This window comes from Thalia democratica, chromosome 3 (assembly GCF_965202585.1).
Source record: "Thalia democratica chromosome 3, ktThaDemo2.hap1.1, whole genome shotgun sequence".
NCBI lineage: Eukaryota > Metazoa > Chordata > Thaliacea > Salpida > Salpidae > Thalia > Thalia democratica.
The window spans coordinates 53,819,738-53,833,182 of NC_139167.1; the positions used below are offsets into that span (position 1 = coordinate 53,819,738).

Sequence of the window (13,445 nt, forward strand, 5' to 3'; positions counted from 1 at the left end):
ATTAACACTTAATTGAGAGTTACTTCAAAACCTGGAATCCAGAAATTTTATATAAAACAAGTAGAAAAACCTGGAAATTTAAACAATTGTATATCTTAAATTAAAAAAAAAGGTTAGTTACAATAAAAAAACATGTTTGTTATCAATTAAAAATCAAATTTTAAGATAAAATTACAGTAGCACTTCAGTATATTTTCAATATTTTAATACAATTAACGACAGTTTAGTACCCTAACATTTAATTTTATACTAAAAACTAATTACAACCTTGTGAGGTATTTCTTGATTATTTCATGTTTTAAACTTTTGATTTACTTGTAAAAATTAAAAATTGTGTATTTTTTATAATTTTTATAGTTTAATTGATGCTAAAAGTTAACTAAATACTAGATATTTCAGACTAGTAAAACATTAACTAATCACGGAATATATGCTTTCATATTCAATTATAAACTCAGGTTAACCCCTGGTTCACCTGCTGTAACACCTACCCTGTTGACACCTACCAAGACTCAACTCAGCTAACAGTATTCGTGGCAGCACTGCATCAAACCATATAAGCGTTTGGAGTGTTCACCGTAATGAACCATCTGTTTGGATCCGTTGCTCACGTTGGTCTTAATATCGATTCAGAAGGCTATCCTACTGGTGAGATTTTTTTCTTTTAAAAATATTGAAACAAGCTCGGTTTCAAACAACTAATGTAAAATTACAACACTTGTGAAATTCAAACGATCATGTACCTAGTAAACATTACTTAATTTGCAATAGCTTTAAAAGTTTTATCCAACAAAATATGAAAGTTTCACTCACAAATTAAGTTGAATAGGAGCATCGAGGCTGATACAGCTGCAAACATTTTCATCAGGTAATGTTATTTTAATTCCAACAATTTTCAAACAGGCGCGGCAAGGGTGACTTTCAGCAACGATTCAGCCCACAAGGTGTCAGTGAAGAGCAAGTCGGTGACGGTGAAGGCTTCCAATTTTAAAGATGATGTCACAATAAGAAAATACATCACTGCCGAAGACCGGTGCTCCCAATGCCTTGTAAAAAACAGCAATATTTTCTGTTGCGATGAAGTTAGTATTAAATAAGAATATATTTTTGATTTAAATTAATTTTGCTTTTTTTGATTACTCGACCGAGAATGTTTAGTTTAAAACAAACAAAAAATTATTGCTATTGACAGGGTTGCCACTTTATCTGGAAAAACATGAAGTTTGACAATTTAGGCTAAATAAAACCTAGAATTTGATAAATTTTGAAAAATGCCTTAAATTTTAAACAAAAAACACTTTAAAACCTGGAAAAAACTGGAATTTTAAACAATTTTTTTACTAAAAAACACATTTGAAGCAGCTCTACAGTATTTTTTCAATATTTTTATACTATTTAACATAGTTTTTACATTAAACTTAAGTTTTAACTAAAAATAGACCCAAAAAAATTACTTTTTAAAATCCTGGAAAAATTTACCTAAAGTCAGTGGCAACACTGTGTTCAGAGCTCGATTGGCATTAAGACATAAGAGATTTAACATAAGAGATTATAGAAAAAAACTCTATATTTAGAGAATTAAAATAGTATATACAATCAAATATTTATGCTAAAATATAGAAGTTCTAAAACGTGCTTATTTTATTGACTGTTAGTTATTTTATGAGTATTATTTATTTCAATGGATATTGGTTATTTTGTTATTATTATACATGTTAATGAATGTTGGTTATTTTATGAATATTGTATATTTTAATGACTATTGGTTATTTTGTGAATATTATACATTTTATGAATATTATATATTTTAATGAATATTTATTTTACACAGGATTGTTTCCACCACTTCTGCTCTGATCTTTTCTGGGACCGCGTTCACTTTCCAAATTTTCAACGTCACGAAAAAACAACAAAAAGACGCAGGAGGTAGAAGCTGAACACATAGTAGGCGAGCAACAATTTTCATAAAGGAGCAAGTGTTTTTGAAAATTATAGAGTTTAAGTTTTAATTTCTTTAAATCACTTTTTAATTTTCTTTGATTTTTACATTAATTACATTTTATGAACTGTTAACAATGATTATTTTAATCTAATATGTTTTTATAAATAAATCTAACACTTAATGTATGAACAAATTATGTTTTATTTTTTTTAATTTCAATTATGTTTAAAAACTAAATTTTGTATGTTTGAAGAAATTCCTGTTTGTTTTAACAAATTGAAGTTGCGCTATCAACTACGTTGTCTTTAATTTATTTGTAGAATATTAAATTTTTATACCTCATTTAAAGAATATGCTATTTAAATATTATAATAAATATTGTCTGCACTTGTTTGATACCAAAACATAGCAGGATGGTTTAGGCAAAGTAAAAATAAATATTTACTTGTTTTATTTACCTGTATATCATGTTTTGCTATGTACATAATTTAAGAAATCTAAATTTGTAACATTACTTCCGTTTAAAGTGCATACATAAACTTAAGACAATGAATTTGTAATACAAATCACTCTTAAGACAAATAATTATTATAAATCAATCACAAGAAACGATTTTTTTTTACTATGATTAAAAACTCTAATCCGAACAAAAAATAATCGGCTAAGAGGTAATCACTTTCAGTTTTTACCTGAATTATTTCCTACCCACTTGTTTCTTATTTGTTTATCTCCTATTCAAAAAGTTTTCCATCTGTACTATTCCCAAATTGGTACATTTTCACCCAATTATTATTTTACCGAAACATTTGTCCACCAGACTAATATAAGTATTAAATATTATTTAAAAGAACCTTATTTGCTTTGATTGTCTTTATCATAGTTGTTAAACCAAATTGCTGTGCTTACTCTAGTTGAAGTTTTATCTTAAAGTTAGTTTTTATTTAGTTCTTTACACTTCAGTGCGCAACTGGCATAACAACAATTAGCATTTTGACAACTCTAGTTTTAATAAACAATGTTTTAGTAGCTGTTAACTTATTTTAAAAAACAGCTTTTACATAAGAAAAAATAATGGTAATTAAAAAGGATATTTTTGTGAAGAGGAATAATTTCTATGAACATTTGTTTAAATACCATGAAGATCGCTGAGTAAACAATTTCTGTTCTTAGATTTAAAGTTTACAACTAGTATAGTTTTTATTAACTTTTAAATTAATTTACTATGTACATAATGCTTCTCAAAAGATTAACATTAAAATGAGTTTAACAAAAATAGTTTATAATGTTATTAAATCAAGGCAAGATTTTTATTAATACAATTTACCAAAAGTAAAAGTTGTGATACATAGCCAGACTAAATCAAGTTTTTGGAAAAATGTTTGAAAACTTCTAAATGTCAGTTTATATCAAGAAAAGCATTGAGAACCTTTTTTATTGATTGAATTTCTTGTTAAATACTTATTGTTTTTTAACCTAAATTTATCTAAAATTAATGCAATACTGTCGAAGTGTCTGTAAGTCTCTTGAAGTGTTTTAAGTCTAAAAAACAAATTATAGTTTTGAGTAGATATTGAAACTTCCTAACCAAAAATGTATTTTTCTTACAAATAAACTTACCTCCTCTAAATGAATTGACTTCAACAAAAGTAATATTCAAAAGTTAAGAACAGCCGAGCTAGCACTGTAAAAATTCATGTTAAATATGAGGGTAGATGTCTAAATTGCACGAGGGGACAAAGTTGCAAGTGTGCACAAAGATGCTGATGCACGAGGGGTTAAAATTGCACAAGCAGACAATTTTGCACGGGTCATTTTTTTTTATTAATTTTTTTATTTTTTTGTTAATTTTTTTTTTACTATCACCGTTACCTCTCGATCGGGAGATTTTTTTTAATTTATTTATGTTTTTTAATTTTTATTAGATTTTTTTTATTTTTATTATCACTGTTACTCTCGGTAAGTAACTTATTTTTCTGTATTTTTTTTTACTCTCGTGCAAGAATGTAACTGGTGCAAAATTGACCCTTGGTGGAAAATTGTCTTCGTGCAATTTTGTTCCCTCGTGCAATTTTATCTTTGTGCTATTTAGACTCGTTCCCTAAATTTGATGTAGCACTTTTCAACCTACTAAAACTTTTATGACACTTTTTAGGGGCCTTACTGTAATCAAATGCATATTTTGAAAAATAATCTAAAAGTTTTATATAAAAAAACGCAGTTAAAGCTAGTTTGATAGGTTTTATCGTTGCATCTGTTTATAACTGGGAACCAACAAAAATAAGGAAAATGTCGGTCTAAATTTGCAAGATTTTCCTTACAAAATCTGTTATAAACTTAAAATTGCTCAACCGGTGAACCTATGAAAGATTTTGATAGCATTAAACAAAAATTAACTTTAAATAATTTATTTGAAAAAACTACTTTAAAATCTTTATAGTAAAATTCAAAAAAATATGTACAAAACACAAAAAGTTGACTGAGGTAATAATGAATTTATATTGGTATTGACTGAACAAGAGTTAGTTTAGATGAAAAATAGTTTAATACAAACCGACCCAGAACTTATGAACACCATTAAAACTAAAATTATTTTATTTAATCTATGAAAAGATATATTTAGTATTAAATCTTGTTCATTTGTTATATCGTTCAAGGATTTTATTAGTTTGATCCTTAGACTTGTAGTATTTTTTTCATAAGTTGAATTTATTTATAGTGTAGAAAGATATTTTTTGTACTATTAGAAACTTCAGGACATATAAAAAAGACTCTAATCTCAAGTTTTTTTCAGAAATAGCTTCTGTTGTGACTATGAATATTGAACCTAGTTCAAAATTTCATAGTTTTAGAAAGCTTTAATTTTATAACTTACAAAATATTTTAATAGGAGCCTAGTAACTACAAAATGTATAAATAAATTAAATTAAGATGAATTAAAATGAACATTTTGAATAAAGAAAAAAATATTAAAAATTGTTCTATTTATAAGTAACAAGTGCATTAACTTAAAAAGAATATCTACAAAATGTTTGATCAATGTATCATAATGATTAGAAAATCAAATCCAGCAGTTGCACTTGATCTCAGCCGATAAGTAAAAACTAATAATAATCCTGTTCTTCACTTTGATAGTTGACAGAAAATTTTGACTTCATTTTTACTTCAATGAGACTATATAAAACACTTTTTTTGCTTTACTATATTAATTCTTATTTAAAATAGTAAACTTTTCAGTGAGCTGGTTAGAAAATTTCTGACAAAAATATATATTGAGAGCATTCAGATTTAAGTAACTATCAATTTGGTTTTTCGTTTTTTCATAAAGTATAAATAAGGCTTTATGATATCTACTATTAAGTTATTCTATACTCAATGATTTAATGTGCATGTTTAGTTATAATCATATTGTTGAGATAGCATTTACTGGTATTAAAACTTCTGTTTCCCTTTAAGAAAAATAAAACTTAAAACATTCAAACTTTAATAATAAACTGATAAACTCTTAGAGTAAGTGGAGGAAATTTTTTTGGATTGGTACAAAAATTTGTTTGTTTAACAAAAAATACAGGTTAAGAAAAACAAAAATACACTTAACTATCATACATTTAAATATAAACTGAAATATATTTTAAATAAAACAATAAAAACTATCTTGAGAATAATTTTTAAGTATGTTTTATAGTGAAAAGATTAGAAAATTTTAAGCAAAATAAAGTTTCTTATAAATATAAAACACAATTCTATTAAACACTTAAAGAAGGTGATAAGTTACATTAAACAATATATTTAATTGTTTTTAAATATTTTTGTTTTACAACATATGTTTTTAATATAAAACGTTAACTAGATTTTTTTAACACTTTGAACCTCCTTTTGTATAAAATTTTATAAGAAAATGAAAACTTGTTATTTTTATTTTACTATTTGTTTTCTACGTTTTCTTTGTTTCATGAATATGTTTTCTATACAAAAAAAAATAAAGGCAGAAGTATTTTAATACTACAGTTGTAATGTTAAAAATGTATATAGTATCACAAAATATAAGCTATCAGATTCTTAATAATCGCTTAAGTCATACTGCAAAATATTTTGAGTAGTACATAATTATTAATATTTTCTTTTTCAAAAACACTCATTCAAAATTATAATACCCATTAAGTAAGTCTTTTTTGTTGCAATTTAATATAACATAAAATAGTTTCGATTTTTTTTAAATTATATATTGTTTAACTACTTACCTCTTTTTTTAAGTAATCATGACTTCATTATAAAAACATATTTTTGTCCTATTTTTGTAATGACCATTTTTTCTGGACAAGACATTAAACTGCATATGTGATGTGTGTGACTCTATAATCGGGAGGTTTTTTCGTACACCAGGTCCTTAGAGTAAGTTTTTTCTCGTTAAATAAACATTTTTACATAAATCAATGTTTTTATGATAAAAGTATATGCTTCTGTTGAAATTAACTTATAATTACTACGGTAGCATAACACAAAGTAGCGAAAAAAAAGTGTAACTTAGTAGTAAAGAGGAGATAAATACTAGAAGTTAGCCATTTTATATTTACAAGTTTATGCAAAGAAAACTTAATGAAAATGATTTTGGGAAACTCTCTAGATGGAGTAATTATTTTATAGTTTAACTTGCTAGCCAAGTGCTTCTTAGCAGTCTGACTTGATGTATGATTGTATTGAATGAAATTTAAACTCGTATTTATTTATTCAAAACTAAACTTGAATTTTAATTACTATAACTTGTGAAAATATGAAAGTTATAAAATAAGAAAAACTCACTAAATCAAACTGCTGAACTCTAGTACTTATAACAGTTTTATAACATTAAACAAAAACTATAATTATTTTTTTCTAGCCATTACTTTATTAAAGTTTTAAGTAGCCAACTAAAAAATAACTAAGCATTTGACATGCTTTACGACTAAACAGTTTAAATAATCAGTATAATCTAATGAAGTTTAGGTCTGTTAAAAAGGATAGCTAGGTAATATTTAGAACTAAAATTACTTTATATTATTTCAGAAAATATAAAGTATTTGTAAATCAGTGCAAATATTTTTGCTATAAATTACTAAAAACTTTTAATTTTCAAATTTTTGTTTGTTAAATTAGTAGTATTAGATTTTAAATGATATAATACATACCCTTGACAGTTATTTCATAAAATAATTTTTGTCTTATCTATTGATGAAAGTACATTACCTGAACTTTCCACCAACTATTTTATTGTTTGAGTATATGAAAAAATTAAGTCAAAGAAGAATATTATAAATCAAAAGTTTGTTCCAGAGTTTGTTGGCTTAACAAAAGCATACCAATTGCGAACAAGCATGCTTATCTAAGCATAAATTTTATCAAATGAAAAAAAATTGCTAAAGTAAGATTGTACAGTTGATGACAAATTATTCATCAAAACAAAAAAATATACTCATTACAAGTTGTAAGTTTGGTTTTTACTAACAAAAAATTCTTTACCACTTCGTGAACAATTAAATCAACATTGTTATCATTTCATGAGGCTCTATTTTAGTGATTTTTTTTTGATAAAACGTAACAGATATTCCACATAAAGACAGAAGAAGATTTGGTATAATTCTTAATAATGGATGCTTAACGAAAATGTCAACATGGAAACCAATTCTTTAAATAATTTTTTTGTTCTTTAAAAATAATATCTAAATTCAAAAACGCTCAGACAATAAGTTTAAAATTTAAATGTGTCAAATCTGGCTGTAATGAAGTACAGACTTACTTTTAATCCTTAAATGTGCAAGCAATAGTCAAATGATAAGCATTCAACTACTTAAACTTGTTAAGTTTGATTTTGATTATGTTTTTATATTAATACGCTTAGTTACTCAAAGTGATCGTGTTTTAATTTAACTTTTATTTTATATTACTACAAAAAAGTTTAATTTTGGTAAGTTTAAACAACATAAGTTTTTTTTTTCTAAAAATAACTAAGAAACTAAGATTAGTTTAGTTTAAAATATCACTTTAAAAGAATTTTCAGCTTTTTAGCTATATGAAAGAGTACTGTTATGCTGCAAATGTTTTACTAGTTTTTAGAATATAAATGTAGTAAATTTAACAGTTTAGTTGGGTCACAAAATTACATAAAAAGTTTTACAATTACTTTATATTGTGCAATAACTTTTGGTAGTTTTAGTCAGTCAGGTATGAAAGAATCTTTTTTATTTAGAAGACCCCTTACGTCTCTCCTGTTCAACAAAAATGACACCATTTATTTTTATAATATACCAGTAAAAGTTAGGATTGCGGAATTATACAATGATAAATATTAAAAATGACTTGGAAATATTCTTAAGCCGTTGTATATATATACATATATGGACATATATGGACAATAACTTTACTGAAAACCATCCATATTGTAAAGTTTTTAACAGGAAGACACTAAAAGTGTCCTACTCCTGCATGCCAAACATGAAACAACTTATAATGGCACACAATAGAAAGATGTTAGAAACGCAGTACAAAGAGAGGCGAATGTGTGACTGCAAAAAACAAGAATGCCCGGTAAATGGAAGTTGCCTGATGGAAAATGTTATATATAAAGCGACAGTCATAACTGATAACCAGACCAAGTTTTATGTAGGCTCGACTGGACTATCGTTCAAGAATCGCTACACAAAGCACAAGTACAGCTTCAAACACGAAAAACATAAAAATACGACAACTTTATCGCAGTACATTTGGAAATTAAAAAATAACGAAGTTAATTTTAAAATTCAGTGGGAAATATTAACAAGAACGAAAAATAAATACAGTTTAAAAAACGGATGTAAATTGTGCAATGCGGAAAAAATCGAAATTTTAAAAGTTAAGAAATCTGAATCTCTAAACAAAAGAAACGAATTACAAACTGGCTGCATACATTATAGAAAGCAATTTATCTAAAAACTCTGTTAATAATTTTGTCTAAAATCAACTATCTATTATTACGTAATACCTAGTTTTGTATAATGTTATTGCTGTACTTACAAGTTTGCTTTTCATTGAATAAAACTTGGCTGAGGACGCGTATTAAACGCTGAAACAGCTGTACCAAGCAAAAGTCTATTTTGTGTATGTTATTTCTATATACATATATATATATATACTTCAGCTGGGAAATTTTTCCGATCAGCAAATCAAAAGATGTCTTTTGCAGACCGGAATTGTTAAAAACAATTTTGGAGGTTCGCGTAGCTTTTAAAATTTATCTTATAAAAAAAAATTCCAATACAAAAGTAAAAGTCTATAAAACTATAAAGAATATTGTGAACTAGAAATCACATTGAGAGCTTATTTTAAAATTAAATTTTTTAAAAGCTAAATTTTTATTGATTTGTATAAGGTGCTTTCAAGTTTGGAGCACTACGCGGTCAGTGCAGACTGTACATTGCCCATCACTAATGCATACAATTGGAAATGTCTTAGTTAAACTTACTGAAAAATATACTCAATATTAAAACTAATATTAGATAGATAAAATTTATTTTAGATGTAAGCTTTTATGTTATTATTTTTATATATAGCTATAAAATCATTGCAATTACAGTTTGTTTGTTCGGAAATCATAGATTGAAAAACTATGTGAATAATAATTGATATTACTGTCACCGCATCAGATTACTGTCACTGCACCATGTCAAAACCACAGTAAAGTTTTAAAACTCTTTTGTTGAATGCCAATTTTTATAAGTAAAAGAACTGTGCTGTGTGACAGAAATATTAAACATAAAAGAATAACGTAACTAAAAGCGGTTTTACTTTAAATTTTTATAATATTTATAATTATAAGTGTATATATAAATAATACGATTAAATAAACTTAAACACTTTCCAAACAGCCCACTTGAAGGACTTTTAAATAACTTATTGAAAAAACTAGATTAAAAAAAAACAATAACATACGACTCATAAAAAAAAATCTATGTTTTTATGAAAATCATGTTGGGTTTTTAAAATTCTACTTTTCTTAATAAATTATACATATATTTCTTTTTAAAGTTTAAAAATGAAATATTTAAGAAGTAGTTAGTTACGATTAATTTAATTATAAAAACACTCTATCTAAGAGTTAGAACCAGATTCTAACATGTTGTAGGTACATAGTATGCAAAAAAAATTAAAAGTTTTTGTCAAAAACAGCTGTTTGATTTTACCAGTAAAAATTCAATATAAGAAACAATTTTCAAAGCAAGTCAATAAAGGAACTTTATAAGCTACTCAAAATCTTGCTATGGCTTAAAATACAACACTTTTAGAAAAACAACACATATATAAGGAAATAACTCAGCTGTTTTAGATTACATATTTCATGGAAATGCAAAATTGAAAAAATATTTTCTATTTAGACAATATAGTTAATAACTTAAAAGCTGCTGGGTTTGTAAGTTCATTTATCCAAGACATTAATAAAAAATTTAACGAAATGGCAAATACTCTTAGGGATAAAAGGACGCTTTATAACTTCATGCTAACTTTTCAAGGTAGAAACATTAGTGCAAATTTATGGTTTTTGTTATCAAAGCTTAGAATGAACGTTAACAAAACTTTAAAAACTTCAAAATTGAATAGTTATCATTTTACAAGAAAAATTTATAAGACCATAAATTATACTTCAAGCTATATAACACTATTATAAAACTTATTTAAAATAAACTATATCATTTAAAAAACATACTTTTATTAATATTAAACAATTTAACTTTAACATTTAAAGCATTTTTAAAGTTTTTGGTTCAGTTTTTTTCTACATCTACTAGAGTAGAACTAGTTTGCTCTAATTTTTTGTACTAGTTAAAAAACAAGTCGTTTAGAACGTACTTTTCGTGTTTTTGTTTTAAAGATAAAAGAAATTACAAAAAATTCAACTACTAACTAGGCAGCCACTTATAATTAAAGTTTTAATAACTATAGTATGAATCAGGCAAACTGCAGCCCGCGATCAAATGCGGCCCTTGAAGCAAAAAATAGCTGCCCGCGAGGTGACTTTTAGGTTAAAACAACCTTTTTTAAGATTTTAAAATACTATAATAAAAATAATATAGAATAGGCTTTTTACTTTGTTATTAATCTTTACTTAATGCTCTTTATTGCTTACTTCATCTTTTTTTTTTGCTCTAAATTAGTATTTTCATATTTAAAACCTTTATTTTTTTAGTAACAACGCCCGTGAAGACTTTCTTGTATACATTGCGGCCCGTGAACAACTTTCTTTGGGAAAATTGGCCTTAGACTAATATAAGACTGCCGACCGCTGGTCTAAAACAAAAACAATTATAAAAATGTTAACCCATGCAATATAAACACTTGTGCAATCTTCTCACCAGTGCTACAAATAGGTGCGTAAATTATTGATATCCCTACTGTACTTGGTTTCTCTTATATTTATGCAAGTATTAAAAGGTTAACATTTTTACCATAACATATTGAATGTAGTTACTGATTTTTATTTTCCTTTTAAATTTTTATTATCCAATCGTTGTACGTAAATGCTAATACAAACAGTTTACTACTTACATAAGTGCTATAACTTTTAAATTTGTATTAGTGTTTATATGCAAATAGATAAACTCACATTATTAAACTATTTAATAAGAAACAGTTCTAATTTAAACAGTAAATAAGAAACGTATGATCATGTACTTAGTTACTTTGTAAAAAATATTTTTACCTTAATAACTAAAAATAAAACCTTACATCAAACTTAAGCAACCTATAAAGTTGTAATAAGGCTAGAATTTTTTGTTCAGCAGGCCAGATTTACCAGAATTTTTTTTTGCGAAACTTTTAAAAACGTTTTTGCAACCGACATTTTAAATTACTATACTAAAAACGTTCAATAGAAAACTTTTAAAAGTAAAGTCGTAAAGAAATTATCATTCTGTAAGCTTTAATTTAAAACATATCAGCCTTTTCTTAGTAATTGGTAATTTTTTCCGAGAAAAAGTTGCTTTTAAGCCGCATTTTTGATAAATAAAATTTGTGCGGGTTGCTTTTGTTTTAAATAGTATTAGTTACAAGTGCCACAATACATAATACGGTTTTTAACTAAAAATGTGATAAAATAAGCAAACATAAAACAATAGTGATTCTAGTTATTTAATTAAGAGCATAGTAGTAACTAAATGGCAAGTCATAAACTTTTTATTGCTGGTCTGCAGTTGGTCTGTATACAAAGTTTACCCACCCTACATAAATGTTCAATACAAAACAAAACAAAAAGTAAATTACAAAATATTTAATTAAAAAAAGCTAATTTTGTTATGCACACGTTTTTAGCCTTTAATATATGTTGCATGCCCTATTTACCTAATTTAAAGAGTAACAAAGCTTTGAACTTGTCGTAAATTAAAAATAAAGTGTTCTGTTATAATAATAAAAGTATTTGTTTAGTTAATTAAGTCGTTTAAAAGTTGAACTAGATAATAAGGTTTTGTAGAAGATACTTTAAGGGAATACACACCTGAAACAAACACAGTGTGAAAATCAAGAGACAAAATTTAAAACAATTGTTTGTCAGACTTTGTGATGTACTTTATTTCACAGTACAATTAACACTTTTTTGGAAACTTCAGTTATGGTTAACCACTTAAAAAACATTAAACCAGGACTACAAGTATTTTAAACACAGAAGCGGTGTAATTGTTCCAGAGATGAAAAATTACTTAAAAAACGTTTGGGTATCTTACTTCCCAAATGACAAATAAATCCTAAAGAAGACAGTAAACTAAAAATAGATTTTTAACTTTTTAGAGTACACAATTTTGGGTTGCTTGTATCAAGAAAATGTTATTTTTTGAACAGCTTACCTAACGTGTGGATTAGCACCTATTATAGCTTGTAAGTTGAAACTAAAATGAAGTGTCTTAGAAGTAACTTACTAAATAGTTATGAAATAATATTTACAGCCTTTTCTATAATGCTACTATTAAGAACAAAATGCAGTTTCAATTTAGTTAAACTAGTTTATTTAATTGTAACATACTTAAGAACAAGACTAAAAAATTGCTTAAGTCCTTAACTTTTTAGTTAAAATCAACAAGCAATAAAAATAAAAACAAGTAAAGAACATAAAACTTAAATCTTATTCCAGCAATATTTCTAAAAATTAACTAAAACCTATGATTGGTCACAGCAAAGTTAGAATCAATTTTTCAAAGTCAAACAAAAAACAAACTACTTCCATAAAAAGTATCTGTTTAATAATTAAGTATTTAAACAATAACAAATACAAAAAACGTTAGCTCCTGAACTAATTCAATTATCACTTATAATTTTTTTATCTATCCAAAGCTTACTAGTTTTACAGTAGGTATTGAAAACTGCTCCAGAATATAATGGGCGAAATACTTTATATAGCACAAACTCAATAAATTGTAAGCAGAATCACTTCAACTAGAATTAAATTACCTCGTTTTTATATTTTCGAAAGTATAAGAAAATAGATAAATAGAAAACAAAGCTCTTAATT

The 13,445-nt window shown here is 25.7% G+C and overlaps 1 protein-coding gene across 1 annotated transcript; it reads left to right on the top strand.

Annotated features, from left to right (window-relative positions):
• Positions 1 to 581: 581 nt before the first annotated feature.
• On the top strand, positions 582 to 1,930 carry LOC145832406 (cytoplasmic polyadenylation element-binding protein 1-B-like). Its single transcript, XM_082939724.1, has 3 exons — positions 582 to 648; positions 904 to 1,082; positions 1,832 to 1,930. The coding sequence occupies exons 1-3, from the start codon at positions 582 to 584 to the stop codon at positions 1,928 to 1,930; spliced, it is 345 nt and encodes a 114-aa protein (XP_082795850.1).
• The last annotated feature ends 11,515 nt before the right edge of the window (positions 1,931 to 13,445 follow it).